The 21,117-nt window shown below is 32.9% G+C and overlaps 1 protein-coding gene across 8 annotated transcripts in view; it reads left to right on the forward strand.

Moving 5' to 3' along the window:
- The window catches only part of Rep (Rab escort protein), a 101,022-nt gene that overhangs the window by 8,606 nt on the left and 71,299 nt on the right, over positions 1-21,117 (forward strand). For 3 of the 8 annotated variants that reach the window (XM_035366333.2, XM_035366336.2, XM_085811345.1), the window contains exon 2: positions 19,710-19,776. In XM_035366333.2, coding sequence (XP_035222224.1) covers positions 19,710-19,776 — 67 coding nt within the window. Of the gene's footprint in view, positions 1-128; positions 1,343-2,694; positions 2,773-3,018; positions 3,085-9,020; positions 9,102-19,709; positions 19,777-21,117 lie in introns of those variants that run through there. The other 5 variants (XM_085811342.1, XM_085811341.1, XM_085811344.1 and 2 more) reach the window with 5 other exon arrangements.

Genomic DNA, 21,117 nt, shown 5'->3' on the forward strand with positions numbered 1-21,117 from the left:
TACTTATGTTATTATAATTTATAATAATGGCATTATAATAATAAAAAATATATAATAAATATAATAATTAAGTAATAACAGTCTTATATTATAGTAATACTTATTTATTATACTTATAGTAAAATTATGTACGTATAGCCAAATTAAATTTTGAAAACACTTGTATTTTTACCAGTACATAAATAAATGCACAAAACTAAACATAATATCGTTAAACAGCTGATTTCAAATGGTGCTTAGCATATCAGCTTGGATTACAAAAAAATAATTTTCTGCTTCCTTAAGTCTGTGCTCTTTGAATGCCATAGCTATAAGCACAGAAACAATAAGAATGGAAGTCCCTATTGTATAATTAATTCCCATTCACCCATATTCACCGATTCAAATTGTGCATGCATATTTATGCTCGTGATTGCAGCTTGTGTAGTCAAACTATAGACTGATATTTATTTCATTTTGGCTAAATGCACTTAACGAGCTAATTTAGTATTCTTTTATCTTCAGGGGCTTGAATTTTAGATATTTATAACATTTGAGAGGTTTAAGGTGGTCTACTACAGCAGCATTACAATACTAAAAATTTGTTTACACGCAGAATCGCTAATTAAGAAACTATATTGCGTGAAATTTGGCAGAAATATAAAGCAATAGGTCAGTTTTGGAATCAAAATGTTAGAATCAGGTTTGGAATGAAATTTACTTAAATATTATATTTTAAAAAAATTAGTTTGAAATACGTAATTTTAATGTGTAGTTTGGAAAGCCATCAATAGATGGCGCTACGAGTTAAAATTTAACATTGTAATCTTATTTCTGCAAAAATTCACGAAGTAATTGATTTTGATATCAGTTATAAATCATATTTTTTCTAAATAATATTTAGAAGCGTTTCATATATTCCTTTATACACAGTTTTCACTAAACATTGTCAGCTGTCAGCAGAATGACGTTTACGGCAACCCTATTGCATTGCTATTCCGCACTCGTTTTGTTTACATTTATTTGTACTGTGGTCAGTTTGCAAAAAATATGCGAAAATATCAAGGACGAACGAAAACACATCCTGGTTTTAATAAAAGATCCAGAATTCAGCGTAAACGTCGAGCTCAAGAAAAAAATATGAAATTAAATTCCCGAGATGTGGAAGATTCCGAACAAGCGGATGTTTTCGAAAGGTGAGAAATAATTTATTCTTTATATCGACTACCTCGTGTTTATGATTTCGTAGTAAGTTAATTCCGAAGTAAAATATGCGTATTTTTTTTTATTGAAGGTCAGAAATTATTAATACAACTGCATCTGTGTCAAAGGAGAATCATTGCCCGGATGATTTTTTTACAAAGTAAGTTTTTTTTTTTTTTTTTTTTTTTTTTTTGTATGTGTGTGTATGAGGGGATGCTAATAATTGTTCAATTCTGTTATAACAATTTATTCCTCCATTCACACTAAATTGTTGGGAAATATTGAAAGGGTAAATTCCAATTCACAAGGAATTGCTGAAATAATTGAATCTTTTCAAAAGTATGAGCATGTTCTTGCAATCTAAATTGAATTCACCATCATTACGTGTATTATTGGAAATTTTATAGTCATATGTTTGCTACGAAATGCTTTGTCAGTTACCTATGGTATATTTTTACAGGTGTATGCACATTTATTCATGTGCTCGCTGTTCAACTTGCTTTTTTTTATTATGTCATTTACTTGGATGTTAAAACTTTCTTTTAGCGTTGGAACATTTTATGATCATTTAGTAAAATTTATATATAAATATATATTATTGCTTGTTTATTTATGGTTCTGTGTATTTGTCATGTATGCATGTTGTGAAGTGTAGTTTTTGAAAAATATGTCACAAATGGTAAATTCCACCAAAAGCTGAATTGAATTGATATTGGGATGCAGGTAATTAGAAAATATCTGCCGTGTATTTTGAGCGTAAACCAAACTAGTGCCAAGAATGGGACCAATACGCTCAGGCTTGCTTAGCCTTTTTGCCATTGTCCAAATTGAATTATCTCCAGTATAAAGGGAGTGAATGCTTTCTCTGTATAACAATAAAATATCTGTCTGATCAAAAATCTACCAATAAGAAACTTTTCATATGTTATGTGACAGACTTTCTGCAAACAGAAGTCCTCAGCTCTGTTCTTGTACATGTTTTTTAATTGTGGTTCAGATGTGTACTTCTCAAAGAAATTCTTCTCATAGGAAGATTATCTGAACATTTAAAAACTATATTCTGCTTTTAGGGGCCTAATATTTTAGGCCCCTAAAATTAATATTGAAATTTCTAAAATGTTGAAAAATATGTCATCTGGATTCTGTGCAAAAAATATAATCCCTTTTTCATTTCTGCATTTGCAATTCCTGCATTTTCTTTATTCCTACATTTTTTAATTGGAAGGAATTTCATTCGCAGAGCCCTCTAATTTATTCTTACAAATCATGTAGTAATGTACCATTTTAGATAGATATAAATAACACATTTTGTAATTTTTCTAAACTATACAGCATGATATAATAGCTACACAGGGTATGGCGAAACAGTATACAGCAATATCTGTCGCACTGTCTGAGATGGGTGGTAGTCATACATAGCTTAATGCTTAAATTTGTTATGTGTTATTTATTTATTCATGTTTTTTTTTTTTTTATTATTATGTTATAGCAGTTTATTTCTTTCATTCTTAGGTCCGGAAGTGAAAAATTTGACTTTTCTACGCCAGAAGTTACAGCTAATGTTCCTAAGACAAACCAGGCTTTCCTGAGGTAAGTTGGTTTATTTCTAAAATAGATATTAGCTGTGCATGATATTGAAACTCTTACAGCGACTTAATTATGGTTAACTAATTATGTATTAATTTAGAAGTCAAGCAACCAAAATCAGCGTTATATTTTCAAATAGTGAATATTTCAAAATATGATGCTGATTTTTGTTGGTTGACTCTCAAATTAATACTTGGTCGGTGTGTTATTGTATCTTAATTAAACTAATTATGGTTCTTTTCTTCTCAGTTCTGATCTGGACATTTCAGTTATTGACTCTGACGTAGAAGGTAGAAATACAAGCTCTCTTTTGGGGTAAATATGTATTTCTCTATGCCAAAATTAAAATGTCATCATTTATGTTTTTCTTTTATGGTGTTACATTATGTTGTTTACATACTGATAGCTATTAAAACTGTTAAATATAATATTGTAGCTATCAAAAAGAGGGGGATGAATTTGATTTGTACCAAATTTGGGCGTTTTGCATGAAAGAACTTGAAAATAAAAGATTTTTTTAAAAATATATTCATTGAAATCAGTGAAATTTTCAGACGGGACACTGCCTTAGGATGAAATATTTTGGGGTTTGATGAAATATTTTGGGGTTTGATTCTTTTGATGGGAGCCTCATCAATAAGCCTACTATCTTTTTTAAATATTGCTTCTTTTTCATTGTTTTCATGATGTTTTATGTTCCCTTCATGAAAGAGATTTTTAATAATTTAAATTTTGTTAATAAAATATAACAAAATGAAATCTGTGATTATGTGGCTATTATTTTTTCCATATATATTTATTTGAGGAAAACCAAAAATTTTATTATTTTACAGAAATTTTAAGAAAAATATAAGGATAAAATTTTTTAAATAATTCTGATTACTACCTTTGCTTTCCTCTCGTAATGTGCCTCAAATTAGAGCAATTAGACAACAAATTTAAGTCGTGATCTTTTTTTTTCCAAGTTTTTTTTTAGGCTTAGGAGTATAAATTGCTTATCCCCACAAGACAGTGCATCTTCTTAGTATGCCATCCTAAGGCTCCGTTCACATGATGGTATAAATGTCATAGACGCATAATCATAAGGCACAAAATGTGGGAGTTCCATTCACACCTGCGAGAGAGGGTCTAAGCCATAGCCAATTAGAGAAGCTAAATTTGTGCATGCATGTATGTGTCTACAGCTTTCTCTCTCAATAGGCTTTATGTATATGCTCTGATTGGTTGACTGTTATATCAAGTCGGCACAAAGTTGAAAACTTCAAGCTTAATGCCCAAACTAGTTTTTGTGACATAGCAAGGTCTGACTACGAAGCGTTGTTAGTTGGGAATTATGACATTTATACAACGGCTTGAATAGAGCTTTAGAAAGCCATTTGGTAACTGAGTTATCCACCATGAAAGAGTTATTCTTGCCCCTCTGAATTCAGTGTTTACTGGAACACGAACATTTTATACTCAGGTGTAGAGGCCCTTCATGTGAAACCTCCGGCACACAAAGTACTGACTAATATTGCACGAGCAAATGACACTGCGAGCATGGAAGCACCAGTTGTGAAGATGACTCATCTTCTTGTAGTAATATACTGGTAATCCAGTGTATTATTATTGTTAATTTATTTGCTATCTGTTGCCTAAATTTTTCTAAACCTAATTGCGAATGGGCTGCCTGCATGGGCGTTTTCATGATTTTCCCCGTGTATAATGTGTATATGAGCCATTTCCCTTAGAAAGTCCTCCATGAAAGCATCCCTCCTCTTAGGAAGATCAAGTGCTTTGCTGTCATCAAATAAGCCAAATTTAAACCTAATTTGTAATATTTATATATATTAATTATATATATGTATATATATTGTGTGTGTATATATATATATATATACATATATATGTATATATATATGTATATATATATATATATACATATATGTCATAATAAAAACACAAGGAAAAGACGGAACACTGTAGATGCGTGATGAGACCCATATTGAAGAACATTTTGATTGCGCAGTATGCTAGTAATGCTAACTTGGTAATATCTAAAGAACTTGGCAGTCGAAGCAGTTTTAATTCCATTTTTATTTCCAATTGATATTTGTGGCCACAATCACTTGGCACTAGTCGTGCCTTTCCACACAAGATTTACATTTTTATATATTGTTAAGATAGAAAGCAAGCCAGCGAAATTACATCTTAGCAGAGCAGAGGGCAAAAGCTGAAGTGCGTAGTTATGAAAGATGGAAGTACGTGAAGAGAAAAGTTTTGGTTTACAATTCGGTGATTGGTTGTTAAGAGGCATCTGGTATTAACGGTTACGTAAGATCGCATGATTAATTTGAATGACGCAATGCAGATAAATTATTACGATTTTAGAATAGAGAGGAAGAATTAATGTTTATAGTTATATTATAATTCTGATTCATATATTTTTATCTTACATATATATATATATATATATTAGCTTGGAGTCTGAGCCTCTTCAGGAGAACCTTAATGATGAATTTCTGTGTCCTGATTTACCTTTAATTATCGAAAGGCAAATCCATTACCACCTGGCAGAACAATTTGCAATATGTCTTTTGTAATAGTGCAGGCTAGGACATTAGAGCGTATCATATATAATGATAACGTTTCAACTAAAGCATTAAAGTATGGCTTGGCTAACGAAGCAGTAGCCTTAAATCAATACAAGGAAAAGCATATGGGAAAAAACATCAGACGTTGTGGCCTTTTTATTGATCCTAAATATCCCTTTCTTTGTACTTCGCCAGATGGATTGATAGACGAAGATGGATTACTTGAAATAAAATGTCCTTATACAGCCAGATTCTCAGCAGACTTGTCAGACTTTTTCAGCAAGCCTAATTCTGTTGGTCTTCGGATGGATGCTGATAATAATCTTTATTTACCGAAAAGCCACAAATATTATTTTCAAATTCAAGGGCAGTTAGCCATAACAGAGAGGAATTGGTGTGATTTATATATATGGTTCAGAGAAGATGCAATCACATTAAGAATACCCGAAGACAAAACTTTCTGGATCAGTTTAGTTACAAAACTCGAAAAATTTTACGTGAATTGTATTCTTCCTGAGCTTGTTGATCCAAGAGCACCAAGAAAAATGTCTCTTAGAGAACCGAAGTATATTGTTGATGCTAGAGCACAGAATGAGAAACAAAAACAGGCCACTGCTTCTGTAAAACAAACACAAGAAAAAAGAGAAATTGAAATTTCAGAAGCAGATAAAATTATTTCATCTCCTAGAAAGAATGCAGGAGAGAAAAGAATCAGGAAACCAAAAATTATTTTTGATTTGTAATCAGTAACAAGCCAAGCCAGCACACCGTAACATTTTCTATGTCTGAATAAAAACTATGCCTGCAACAAAGCATTATGATTAAATCCATACCTAATTAGAATATTACCATTTCTCTAAAAAAATATGTTCAAAAAGTCTCTGCTTTCAGTAATAGATACGTCTGATCAATTCTGCCATAATTCTGTAATCAATACTTGAAGCTAGAATCTCCTGTGCTGCACTACCATTGCATCTCTTTTCTGAATGTTTCATCATCCACTTCTCCTTTAGTTCACGGAGCAGGGAAGCCTAAAACTTACTTACTTACCCAGCCTGACATGTACACTGACAACGATGCAACCCAGGAGAATCAAGATAGATTCTGCTACACCAAACAAGTGGCTTGCATTAATCCTATCACAATTCAGGACTCCTGATTCAGCTGGAAGGACATCAATACAATGATATTTGAGAAGAAGATATACAAAATTGAGTATCGTGGAAAGATGATTGCTTATATCTTGAACGTGGATGATCCACTTGTCTACAAAACTCATAACCATGCTAAAAAATAAGAACATCAAATTTCAGTGCATCCTGCTCTCACAAGAGAGAAAGGTGATCATTAGAAGCCTTCCCAGCTCCACATGTTAATGCTGCCTCATGTTGTATAATAATACACACACTGGCCAATCAATAAGAAACCTTTCAGATTTTCATCTGAATGCATGCTAGGGATGAAATATCCAAATTTTTTCTATGATGTGGATTATACTTGGTTAAAATGCCAGTATAAGTAAGGTGTAAGAGTGCTTTTCATGATGAATGAAGTAAAATGGGGAAAAAAAGGCGGCAGATCGTTCACCATTTGAAAAAGGGGCTTATTGTTGGTGCACATTTAGTGGGGGCATCGATTTCGAATCCTTCTCTAAAAAATGTAACTGCAGTTCGAGCATAGTTTTCAAAGACAGTGATCGGCAGATCTCCGATGAATTGTACGGCAGAACACGGATTCAACTATCACAAATCGTCAACCAAGGCTCTTCCCAACAAATTTCAGCTAGAACTATGCGCAGCGAATTGCAGAGCGATAGGAATGCATAGTTTTGGTGCCTGTAAGAAAATCGCTCAGTTCTGCCGACATGCAAGACTTCATTTTCAGTGGTGTCGAGAAAAGACACTGGACATCTGAGGATTGGAAATGGGTAATGTGGTGGGATATTACATTATGTATTACATATTAAACATAAGTTATGGGTTACCTCATAACTACAGAAGCTTCCTGTTTGCTGCCGGAAAAGGTTGAAGTAATCTGCAATGTAAATTACCGACAATACATAGCTTTGTTCATTTATGGGCATGATAAAATTTTATCGATGCTTTTTGAAAAATGCTGCAGAAACTCAAGGAGTCATACACGAAATGTTAAAGGGCGATAAAAAAAGATCATTGTAAAGTTCCATGCACAGATGAAGGTGTTTAGTGTATTTAATTATGGCAAAGCACACTAGGGCTATCTGCCTAACAGAAGGGATGCCTTCGTGGAGGACTTTCTAAGGGAAACTGGCTCATATACACGTTACACATGGGGAAAACCACGAAAACGCCCATGCAGCCAGTCCGTTCGCGGGATTCGAACCTCGGACCGAACTACCAGTGTTCAGCGATTTTACCGCTCGGCCGCTGGTAGGCCTGCACAGATGAAGGAATTCACCAGTTTGAGAAGTGCAAATCTGATTTAGTCAATGGTGCCCTTTTGTGTTTCCCAATGGATTACTCTTTGTGTGCAGATGCATCAGACTTTCCTATAGGATCAGTATTGCAGCAATTGGAAGAACAAGACTGAAAACCTATTGTGTTCTACTCTAAAACATTAAATAATGCACAGAAGGTTTATAGTACCTATGACAGAGAAGTCTTAGGAATATATCTTTCTGTCAAGCATTTTAAACATGTATCGGAAGGACGCAAATTCATCATACTTACTGATCACAATTCACTGTTGGATTTAAGGACTAATGTTTTGTATATTTTGCTATACTTCATCATTCCTCTGACATCATCTTCTAAATATTAGTAAATATATATCTGCATTAGTGATAATCAGCTGTGAGCACATAGTGCACCATCTTCAACTCATTTGGGTATAAACTATGCTAGTGATTATAATGTCCTTGCTTTTTCCCATATGACATATGTTGCATGAAATTTTGTTATATGAATCTAGCTTCCTGTGAGGAATTTCTGTGATCTTTCTAGTATGTATGGTCAAGAATTAGGCTTGTGATATACTGTCATGATTTTGCCCACATGTTCCCTGAATATACTACCATTTCCTTAGGAAGACTTCCAACAAGAATACTGTTGTGAGTTCTAAGCCTAACTATGGTTTGGAACTGTTTAAAATGAATTATTGGGATTCTGCACATGTAATGTGGATGCAATTCTATTTCCATTTAGAAGATTTTCTGCAAAGGCAATGCTTTAGCTGTGAGATAATTCTGTTTTGGAAATAAAACTGATATTTATTTAGATTTGTGGTATTTATAAGGCAGTTTATCAATAGCAGGTAGCATCTTGCCTCTTTGCTTTGATCAGGGCCTGTGCAACCAGTGGTAGTCAAAATTTTTAGAATTCAGAGAATAGTGCATAGCAAAATTTTATAATTTAGCAGAGGGCACTGAGCAGCAGAATTTAGAGGCAAAAAAATGTTCAGAACTTACGAAGACATCAGCCAGCAGAATTTAGGATATGCAGAGATTGCACTGAGTGGCAATAGTGTCATATGTTACATTTGCTATCTGCATTATTAATTTGTGAAACAATTTCAGCTGTTTGAAAATGCATTTTTCTGTTAGAAATTTGTATTTCTTGCAATTTCTTTTTTTTTGAGGGGGGGGTCGAGAATATGGTGTTAAAAATATTTTATCATTTTCTTTTTTCTCTTTTTTTTCAGGTGAAAATTTTGTGCATGATTTGGCTTTCATTGAGACGTCTATGGGTCAGGAGTTACTAAGGAAGAGAAACTTACATGCAGGTTGAAGCATGCAGTGTCAAATGTATAAGGAATATAAAAGATGCTGTATATTAGTATAAGTTTGAATATCCATAATAAAAAAATTTCTTGAAAATTGTGTTTTTTCTGCGAGTTATTAAAATTGGAAATAATTAATTACAATAGTTATGAAAATTTTCGAAAATAAAAATACAAGTAGTATTTAAAAAGTACTGCAAAACTCATTTTTAAGTAGAAAAATTATTCTCAGATGAAATTCTTTCGATTATGCAAAAGGACTTTTTTAGTATTTGAAAGGTTCATTTGAACCCAACAACTGAAACTAACGTCTCCCCAGTTTATTGATACCAACCATTTTGTTGGTATCAATGAACCCACTACTTTCTAAAAGCATTTCTGTCAATTACTAAGGGCTAATGAACAGGTGTTGAATTCTCAAGATGAATGTTACCGAAACAGAAAAAAGTGTACTTCAGAACATTCTGCAGTAGCTCAAACAAAGTCACGGCCCTCATCTATACTGTAGTCAGGGAGAAATTATTCCCCTTCCTTTTCTTTCAAAAGCTGAGTTTCCAAACGCACAACGGGAGGCCGTTGCTAAAAGCTGTGGAACCAGTTTTATAGCTATTTTTAGCAACTTGTGAGCTGTTTTTCAGATAACACAGTAAATCTCGGGGAGGGGGAATTTGAAATCATGATCACTGCCGGTACGGCAGAATTTAGGTACAGCAAAATTGTAAAATTCAGCGAAGCATCAAGCAATAAAATTTTAGAATTTTGTGGGAAGGGCACTTGACAACAGAATTTATTGCGTACAAAGTCAGCAAAATGCATAGCGCCGTACCTGATTCATGATACAGCAGTATTCATTACCAATAGCAAACTTGTTTGAGGATAAGTTCGAAAAAATGTTTTCTAGTTGTTACCTAAAATCGGTAAACAATAATCTTTGAAAGATTATTCGATTATATCGTTACTAATATGGTAAAAATTTGAAAAGCAATCAGAAGCCGTATCTCTAGGGTCTTCACGTCACGATTTATTTTTATTTGTTCGAATATGATATTTATATCTCTCTTCCTACAAGTATGTATCTTCGTACGTATAAAGTATCAAAAATAATAAAAGTAATTAATAAATTTTCTCTAGTTGCCCTGAAAACTACATCTGAATATAAAGCTAAGAAAGACATCAGTAAATTGCTGTTGTTATTTGCTGATCATAATGGTAATCAACCGAACATGATCACATATACCATCTTCAAAACTTTGATTTTTATCAAGCTTCATATAAATACTAGGTTTTTGTTAGTCGCGTAATTTGACATCCTAAATTTAAGATGACAGATGAAATAATGACTAGTTCTGAATTAGCTCACTCAGGAAGTAAAATTTTCTCCTTCCCGTCAATATAGCATATTTATAGCTCCCAATGATGGCGATCACTAACTAAATATGTTATGGATTAGAACCCTATTGCACTCCATAAGTTTTTCTTTATTCGCTTTATGTGCATGCATGCTTGGTTGTGGAAGAAATTAAAAAGCCCCCTTTTTTTTTACTTAGGGTATTCGAATGTATACGCCAGACATTTATTTGTTGAACTGTAATTATAATTTGGAACGTGGTGGTAGAGCCGTTGGAGCCGAACCGAACATCAGTTTGTTTAGAATTATAGAGTTTGATTACGCCAAAGCAGGTGAATTTGGAAAACACCAAAATCGGTCATGCATCCAACTCGTTATCGAGGCTTGAACTCCGGATGAACTACCAGTGTTCGGCGGCTCGTTTGCTAGAATTGCGTTAGGCTCTTTGAATGTAGCAAAGCCACGAGGGTTACCTTCTTAAGATGGCAGGCCTTCGTGGAGTCATTTTCTGAAGGCTTAGATTAGGTTATTATGGCAAAGCACAGTAGGATGCCTTCCAGTTGAACTTTCTTAAAGAAATTGACAACCCATACATGTTACACATACAGAAAATTATGAAAATGTCCATGCAGCCGGCCCGTTAGCCTTGATTCGAATCCAGGTCGAAACTACCAGTGTTCAGCGATTTAATTCCTCTACCGCGGGAGGGCCTAATTGCTGAAGGGAACTGGCTTGTATTCATGTTACACACGGTGAAAACAAACAATGCAACCAGCTGATTCGTCTTGCATCGAACCCAAACCAGTTCGAACTTCCAGTATTCAGTAGTTTTAACCACTCGGCCACTGGTGGCGTGTGGTAGGAGCCACAGATAATGTACTGAGTAGCAAAAATCCCTAATAGTGGCCCTGGTTACTAGTAGGATTGTAAGTATATTGGTAATCATCCAATCTACAGCAAGGAAATTTCGGAGCTTAATTGTAAAGTCAAATGCGACACTCCGCTAAACGTGGTATATGTAGAGATGGAAAAATTTATTATTTAAAATACTTGTATTAATTAGTAAACATTTTATAAAATTTATTCTTAATTTAGCGTTTAAGAATTCTAAGAGAGTTATCTGAGTATTTTTTCCTCCTTTGGTAATCCAATAAAATTGAGTAAATTTATGTTCTGTAATATCTTTGCGTGTTATATACATAGTTTTTTTTTTTTTTTTTCTTTCAAAGTTAGACAAGTTTACACAAACAATACAGGTCGAAAAGGGAGCTGGTCTGCGCCCGGTGAGCCTGTCGGCAGCGTCGCAAAGCGTAATTTGACTAACGAAAAGATCATGCTTTGGATCTGGTGAGATTGCCGTGGTATTATCCATAAAAATGAATCTCTCCATTAGTCGCACTATGCATCACATAAACGTCAGCTGTGCGCCGCATGAGCTGACTCAAGCAGATAAGGTCAGACGTGTTCGAGCCTGTACTATTCTTCTCGAATATCAACCAAGTTTCCGAGCTTAAAGTTCTGGACCAGATAGTCACTTGTGTTGAAAAATAAATTTATTTCAACAACATAGGCCAAAATTTAGTTGATCTGCGCCCGTGAGTCCGTCGGCAGCATCGTAAAGCGTAATTTGACTAACAAAAAGATCATTCTTTTGTATTTGGTGGGATTGCCGTGGTATTAATCACAAATAGTATATGGAAAAAGGTAAAACCCTTGACAGTAAAGGATACAACGAGATGCTAGTGCATGTTGACGTTGCTATCAAGGAAAAGAGTCGAATTGAGTTCCGGCGCAGAAAGGTAACGTTCCATCAAGATAATACCATACGTGTCTGCATTCACCGGCTGGCCTCTGTACGGACTCGAAAGGGATCTTTCTCCACATCCACCATATAACCCCGACATCGCACGTTCGGACTATCAGCTACATCTTGCTGATCCTATCTTCACTTCTGCACAAGACGTCCGAAATGAGGTTGACCTGTGTTTGAACTCGGGCCACCAAGTTTCCGAGCCGAAGGTTTTGAAAAACTACCAAAAAATTGGCAGAAAAGCATAGATTTTTGGTAGTGATTACTATCCGCACTAAAGGTACTGACTGCTTTTTTTTTCATAACTTTATGAAGAACGTTCGTGCTTAAAATTTTCGTTACAACCATTAAATTCTGTAATTTATGAATTCCTTCCCACTTCTCATGTATTTATCAACTGTTCTTTATGAACCTGATATTCCTACAATTATCAGCTGTACTTTATAAATCTGATATGTAGAAACGCAATTTGATTTTATGCATTTCAGTATCAAGTGAAATCTTTAAACTAATCGTTCATTATAACACTTTATGTTGTTTTCATTCAAAGCTGAACTCAGATAATGTGCCGAGGTTGAACTACCAGTAATAGGCGACTTTAGCGCTCGCCCGCTAGAATTTAGAGAGGAACTGAGTGCTAGAATTGGGTTAGGCTCTTTGAATATAGCAAAGCCACGAGGTGGCAGATAGCAGATGCTTTCGTGGAGGAAGTTTCTGAAGGCTTAGTTTAGTTTATAGCAAAGCTCCCCATACACGTTACACACGGGGAAGATTATGAAAACGCCCATGTAGCCAGCCCGTTCGCCTTGATTCGAACCCAGGTCGGAACTACCAGTGTTCAGCGATTTAACCGCTCGGCCGCGGGTGAGCCTAATTGCTGAAGGAAACTGGGTCGTATTCATGTTGCACAACAGGAAAACAAACCATGCAGCCAGCTGGTTCGCCTGGGATCGAACCGAAACCAGGTCGAACTTCCAGTAATCAATATTCTTAACCACTCAGCCACTGGCGGCGCGTGGCAGAAGTAAGAGCCACGGATATTATAGTGAGCATTATAGTGATAAGATATTGTAGTGAGCAGCAAAAACGTCTAATACTGGCTCTGGTTACTAGTAGAATTATATATTGGTAAAAATCCAATCTACAGCAATGAAATTTCGGAGCATAATTGTGAAGTTAAATACGACACTCCGATAAACGTGATAAAGATGAAAAATTTTTTAAAAAAGGAAACTTACTATGCAAATACATGTATTCATTAGTAAACATTTTATAAAATTTATTCTTAATTTAGCGTTTATGAATTCTCAGAGAATTATCTCATCGAATTATTTTTTTCTCCTCTGGTAATCCAATATAATTGAGTAAATGTGCTGTTAATATCTTTGCCTGTTATGTACATAGTTTTTTTTTTTTTCCGTTCAAAGTTAGATAAAACTGAACGTACGTTACACTGAAATTACTTTGTCTAGAAAGTAAGCGCTTGAGTAGAAACAGATGTTGGGTTTTATTTTTAGAAGACATGAGATCGCTTTCTGTAAAGTAATGTTATAAAATTTTGAATCTGAAATAATCGTACTTCGTTTTTAGTAGCGCAGAATGATAAAGATTTAATGAGAATATCGCAAAGCATCTTTTTAGAGACGCTGTTATAATTTTGCTATTTTATTTTTTTATGGTAGCTCAAGGAAAAAGGCAGGCTGCTAAATACGGTAACAGCACATTACTCTGTTTCATATATAGCAAATCCGCTCTGAAATGAGGCACGAAGCGGTAAAGTAGCTGAACACCAGTATTTCGGTCCGGGTTTCGAATTCCGCGAAGGGACTGGTTGCGCTTTCGTGGTTTTACCCTGTGTAACGTGTCTAGGAGCCAATTTCCCTTAGAAAGTCTTCCACGAAGGCATCCTTTCCCTTAGGCAGATAGATCGTACCGGTGTTTATGTTATCAACAGTACTGGTTATTTTTAAAAATGATCATCCTAGAAAGGTGATTGCCAAAAAGTATTCACTTCGCATATTTATACGTTATGCATGAATATACTCTTTTTAGTCAATCTAATATATATAAATTACTAATGCTTTAAAAAAATTCAATTTTCAATATTCTGTTTCCTATTTGTTCCTGTTCAATGAAACAGATTCATACACAGCAAATCCAAATGCATCGCTACAGGAAGATGATAAACCAGCACAGTACGTAATTACAGTTACATCCGGAAAAGAGTAGATATACATATAAATACATAATATATATATATATACGGTATACAACGATATACAATATATATATATATATATATATGTCATATTAAAATAAAACTTGGCAGTAGAAGCGATTTTAATTCCATTTTTATTTCCAATTGATATTTGTGGCCACAATCACTTGGCACTCTAGTCGTGCCTTTCCACAGAAGATTTACATTTTTGATATTGTTGAGATAGAAAGCAAGCCAGCGAAGTTACATCTTAGCACAGTAGAGGGCAAAAGCTTAAGTGCGTAGTTATGAAAGATGGAAGCACGCGAAGAGAAAAGTTTTGGTTTACAATTCGGTGATTGGTCGTCAAGAGGCATCTGGTATTAACGGTTACGTAAGATCGCATGATTAATTTGAATGACGCAATGCAGATAAGTTATTACGATTTTAGAATAGAGAGGAAGAATTTATGTTTATAGTTATATTATAATTCTGATTCATACATTTTTATCTTACATATATATATTATCGTTTTTTAGGATGTATCTATAATATGTATCATTTTACTTTATTAAAATATAATATTCAATTTTGTAATTTAGGAATTTCTTCTCCCTTATCATGTATTATCAGCTTGTACTTTATAAACCTGATACCCCTTCAATTATCAGCTGTATTTTATAAACCTGAAACATAGAAACGCAATTTGATTTTATGCATTTCAGTATCAAGTGAAATATTAAAACTGATTGTTCATTATAACACTTTATGTATTCATTCAAAGCGGATCTCAGATAATGTGCCGCAAATTATTTCCACACTAAGTTTTTTGTGCAAATAATACGTCCTGCTAGTGTTTTTGTAATAAAATGCATGTTATTAATTGATTTCGAATTTTCGTTGCATCTTGATATTGCTGCCAAAAGATATTCAATCAACAATAGTATCTTTTACTACGTTTATGTGTGTGGATACATAGACATTTCTCCGTGTACTAGAAAAATTTGATAATGATTTATCCACTTTTGATGTAAAAAAATAATAGTTAGGAGTGTTATACGATTTTATAATACAAGTAAAAAATATATATAAAGCTCTGGAAAGTGCTAACACATATTTATGGAATATTATGGATGGTAATTTATGAAATATTATGGATGGATGAGTAAATGGAATATTATGTGATTGCTATATATGTATACACATATCATCAAGTATAAAATCATTTATATATAATTTTTATGTCGCGATGAAATTTGTGTACTTCCGCAAAATAACGGCAAATTATGAAACATTACGCAACATTGAAAAGCGTGATGAACAAATTTTGCGAAAAGAAATAGCGACTACTGCACGTATCTCACAGATATCTTTCATTCAACACAAAAGTGAAAAAGTTCTATTCCTGTTCAAAACATACTCTGCAGTCTGAGTCATAGACGGAAGAAATGACAGCAGGTCTTTTGTTCAACTGAGGGGATGTGTTTAAGTGTTTTATGGCTTACTCACTTTCCCGCCAAACGAGTACAGAGGAAGGAAGCGTCGTTGCCATAGTAACCAGGCTGTAGGTAGTCTTACAGATTTGAGTCTTTATCGCTCAACGTTCGTAGCGCCATCTGTTATTAAAAATCGACATGAGAAAGGGGTATTAAACGCTCTTAATCAAGATCCAATAAATGACTGGCAGTGTATCACATTTTTACTTAAATCATATTCTCTCGCTTTAAGTTATAGTAATAAAAGCATAAAACAATTAAAACAACTTTGTTATATATTAGATTTATGCATTAATTCTTTATGCAATTCTTTTTTTTTAGGGGGAGGAATTCATATTTTGTACATATTTTGGTAAAATATCTTCTAAAAATGGAAGTAAAGGAAAATTTTCTTTAAAAATCATGAATATATTTAATTAGTGCAACATATTAAAAATTGCATTAATTGCATATGCAGTAACTAAACTAATTAATTATAATTCATAAATACAAAAAAAAATGTTAAAAACAAAAATATCCCAATATTTCCATGCAAAATGCTACTGAAAAATTAATCAATTATAGACAAAAAAATAAAAAGCTTACGACTTAATTCACAAAGATTCAAAACCAATAAAACCCCAAAATTTCCCTCTTTTTATTTTGAAGCTGAATAATAAAAATATTCATAAATTAATGCTAAAATTCTATTTATTGATTTGAAATATCAAAAAGTTAATTATAAATTACCTTATTCGTCCAGTTCGTTGCTAAACTATATGAGTTCTAATATAATTTTTTTTCAATAGAAAACAATATTTTTTTGTTTTTCAATTTGATGCATATGTCTATTGATTCACTTTTAATGTTAAATGGCAAAATGAAGGAATTCTAATAATAAACTAGCTCCAGTTTTTTTTTTTTTTTTTTTTTTTTTTTTAATTTAAATTAGAAATGCAGTGTAATATGTTATACAGTCAAAAGTTGTTAATCCGGACTCGTCGGGACTTCGGCGATTCCGGATTATCAATTTTTCCGAATTATAGATCATCAGTTTAAATCTGGTAAGATGGCATGCAGAAATTATAAAATAAAAAATATGAAACCATAATTTATGAAATGAAGAGCAATTATGATCTAAAGGGTATCAAAATTTACAAAAAGAAAAAGCTAAATATTTATTTGTTTGCTTTATTAAACATTTCTTTCAATGTAAGTTGTTTAAGTTGCTTCCTTTCATGTGATAATATTTTCTCTTTAATTCTATTAAACAGACATAATTTCTTGTTTAGTTACAAAGTTCCGCTGTTCAAGTCCTATAATTGCTGTGTCGAGAATACCGACTAATTTGTCAATCTAAATTTTTTCGTTTTCAATAACCTCTGTGTCACTTACTTTACTATCGGAAGCGAATTATAATGACGAGGAACTTGATTTAAATCATATCAAAGACTGAGTACATCGAGATGAAATACTACATTTAGTAAAGAATTATAAGCCAAATAAAATAAAAACATCTGCCCTGAAGATGAGGATAGTGCTGACAGATCAATTTCCAATTCATTGCGCGCCGCGTCATTTCCTACCCCGCAGAGCAGCGTGAAATTGATAAACATATTTTGGAATGATTAGATAATCAAAGGATATATACCTTTATCCATTTTTTGCAGCAATTCCACTTTCTGTTTAATGGACTTCGAAACATACTTTCGCTTTGTAGACCCTTTACATATTAGTAAATATATGTCGGAAATTCTGTTTGACATAATCGAAAGTTCAAGCTTACTTTTATAAAACTGCTCTAACAGTATGCAAAAAATAATAAGCCGGATCCAATTCGAAGATTAAGGAACAACGCAATCTGCAACATTAACTGAATTAGATAATTTTAGCTTAGCTTATACTGTCCGTTATACATTAAACGCGCATGTGTAAACGTATTATGCGCATGCGCACATGTATATTCGCAGCCATAAAGGTCTTACGTGCACGCATAAATGCCTATGCGCATGCATGAACGTGACGCATGCACAGAAAGTTTTAAGCTTTGAGGTCCGGATTATGGGTATCCGAATTAACGACTTTTGACTGTAGTTTAATTATTTTATTTGAAAATGAATGTATAATCTTTTGTTTATAATTAAACTCTCAGAAATCTAGAGCTCTCCAAAATTTCTAAGGAACTATCTGCATTTAAGTTTATTGAAATTTACATTAGAAACTTTTTTGTCCAAAGTGGTAATTTGCCCTTAAGGACTATTAATTTCATATTGGCATTTTGCGTTGAAAACTTTAAAAGTCTGTATCACTTTTCAGATCATTGCCACCATATATTATCGCCCTGTCTTATATTTAAAGAAATTAAATAATGAAGATAAATGTATGCATGTTTAGACTAGAAGAGAAACACGCTAATGTAACAATCAAAATCGTAAAAAATAACCTTGTATTTAGCGTAGGTATAATGAAACAATCGATTTGGAGGGCAGCTAAAGGTCCCTCCTCATCAGGAGAAAGAAATACATAGAAAGAAGAAAATAGGAGAAGGAGTCACAAAAACACGTTGTCCTTATCAGCACTGCACGTGGTTATAACTAGATTTTTAATCAGAGTTGCACTGGCCGCCTACTTTTACTGAGCCAGGCTATCTGATCAAGCATAAAGAATGCATGTTTCTCGCATTGTAATAAAACAATGGTACCTAAAGCCATCAAAATTTGAATAATGTAATCTTCCATAGAATATGGGCATGTGGAAGCCCAAATTTGAATTTGAAATTTGCTTTATTATCAATTTCAGATTTTGTAGCCCTTCAGCGAATTTTTGATTAAAAAACTAAACAATTTCAAAGTGAGCAATGGTAACACTGTATAGAAAATAACATTTTTATCTCCAGCGCGTGAGACTGTGTATCGGAAATTCTAAAGATATGCTCATTTTAAAATTAATTTGCGATATTGCTTGTTGAACTGAATTTTATAGTTTGAATATATAAAGCATGATATTTAATAAATAAAGGTAACACACAAAGCATTAAAAAAAAAAAGTTTCCCTTTGGATTGAACTTAAAATCTGAAATCTTTCAGTTGAGTTTTTTTTTTTTTTTTTAAAATATTTTGTTTATTATTATTATTTTCTATTCGCCAGACATTTGCTAGGTGAGTATTTATTGCGATGCCCAGATCTGTCAATGGTTTAGCTGCCTCATAATCTATAATGCTGCCCGTGGTGCTCCAAGGGGGACAATCAATATTACATCTCACAAGAATGGGGAGTAAATGGTTATATATATATATCCATAATCTCTCCAAAATTCAAACCTTGAGCCAATACTGTGGCAACTAGTTCCAATAACCACTACACTAATCAAGGTAACCATAAGAAATTTTTTAAATGAGGAAATTGAAAGATTATTTATTATTACATGATTATTATTAACTTAAGTGAAGGTTTTGGCTAAAATATTGGCTACTATGTATGACTACATAGGCACTGAAACATAAATTTTCTATTGTAATTTCATACATATGGGTAGATTGATAGCAAAAGATAATTTAGTAAGTTATAAAAAATTTAATTAGATTCTCATATTGATTGCATAATTATTTCACCATTTTCTTCATTTCTTTGTGGTACTATAAATATTTTTCTCCTTTTCTTTCTTTCTTTTTCTTGTTAATTCCTCTTTTGCATTATTCCTAATAAAATTGATATATTGTATGATTCAACTTACACACAAATATGCATAAATTTTAATTGTATACTGTTTTTAAATTTTTAGGTATGCCAGAATGTATTATTGCAGCAGCTGCAGCCAGAGTTGGTAAAAAAGTTTTGCATCTGGATCGGTATTCTTTATAGTCATTTCTTAAGTACTATATTTCTGTTTATAGTCAAACTAAAAATTTTATTGTATTTTTATCAAAGTTTTTATGTTTAACACTATTAAGAATGTTTTTTAAATGACAGAAGCCTGTATTTAAAAGGAAATGCAGCATAATGAAACATTTAACATAATGTGTAGGTGTTACACAGTATAATAAGTTAACGAGATGACAACTGATTGAATTACAAAGTGTCAAATTGTCAAAAGTATTTCACAAAATGAACTATATTATTCAACAAAAAAGGGATTTACTGAAAAGGAAAAATGCTTTATATGCTTTATAAGATTATTTACTTAAACTGCCAATTTAGGTTCATTTACTGGAAAGTTTCTTGTTCATGTATTTTTTTGCTTACAGCAGCAAAGCTTGCTGCATGTTGTCATGTACTGCTATTCTCATGTGATTTTGTTATTGAGCAATTTTTTCCTTACTCTTGATTTCAAAAATAAGTCTTGTTTTTAGAAAGGTAAATGAAACTTCTTTTTATTTTAAATTCTACATTCAGGTTCTGTTTTTAAGTAAGATTAGGTACATAAAGAACAGTTAAATGTTTCATGAGAAAGATGAAGTCTAATGCTTTAATTTGATGCTTAAGGATTTATGTTTCTGAAGTAAAATAGTATTTTACTATGTTGTCTAAATCTTTTAACTTCAGAAGACAATTAATTTGAATTAGCAGATTTTATTTTCTTCTTCAATCAGATTTAGAATGAATTTACTAAAATTTTGAATAATGAGAGTTTACTGTGATTAAGCAGAACTTGAGCTTATGTGCATTTAGTCATTGCTTTCATTTTCATTATTTTTTTGGTAAAAATACAATTACGTGTGCCCCTTGGTAAAAATTGGCAATTTTTGGTGGTACACGGATACCGAGTTTGTGCAATTCTTTGACTTGTTATTTTGGCTTTGTGTAGCAGAGATTTTTGTAACAAAACTCGCCTATTTTTACTTGAAAAAAACATCAGAGAATTGCACAAACTTTGTATTGCGCACTCCCTTGACTTCATCTACATGTCGATCTATTTTCACTTAAAAAGTCAAAGGAGTAGCTGATTCTATACTAGGGCCAAACAAAAAATATATAATCTAAATAAACTACATTTTAAATCAAACAAGGAAATAACATAAAAACGGAAATTCATCTTGACACTGCACAAAGGAAAAATCCACTTACTTTTGAAATTTCCATGTCTTCAATCAAACAAAATTCCTTACCAGCATCCAAAAACTTCCTAAAGTAATCTGAACTACATAGAATCAGTATACTGGCAGCGCCACATCAGTTCTAAAAAAATAAGA

Source organism: Stegodyphus dumicola, chromosome 2 (genome assembly GCF_044657685.1).
Source record: "Stegodyphus dumicola isolate Sdum_Otavi_A_Nest chromosome 2, ASM4465768v1".
NCBI classification, from domain to species: domain Eukaryota; kingdom Metazoa; phylum Arthropoda; class Arachnida; order Araneae; family Eresidae; genus Stegodyphus; species Stegodyphus dumicola.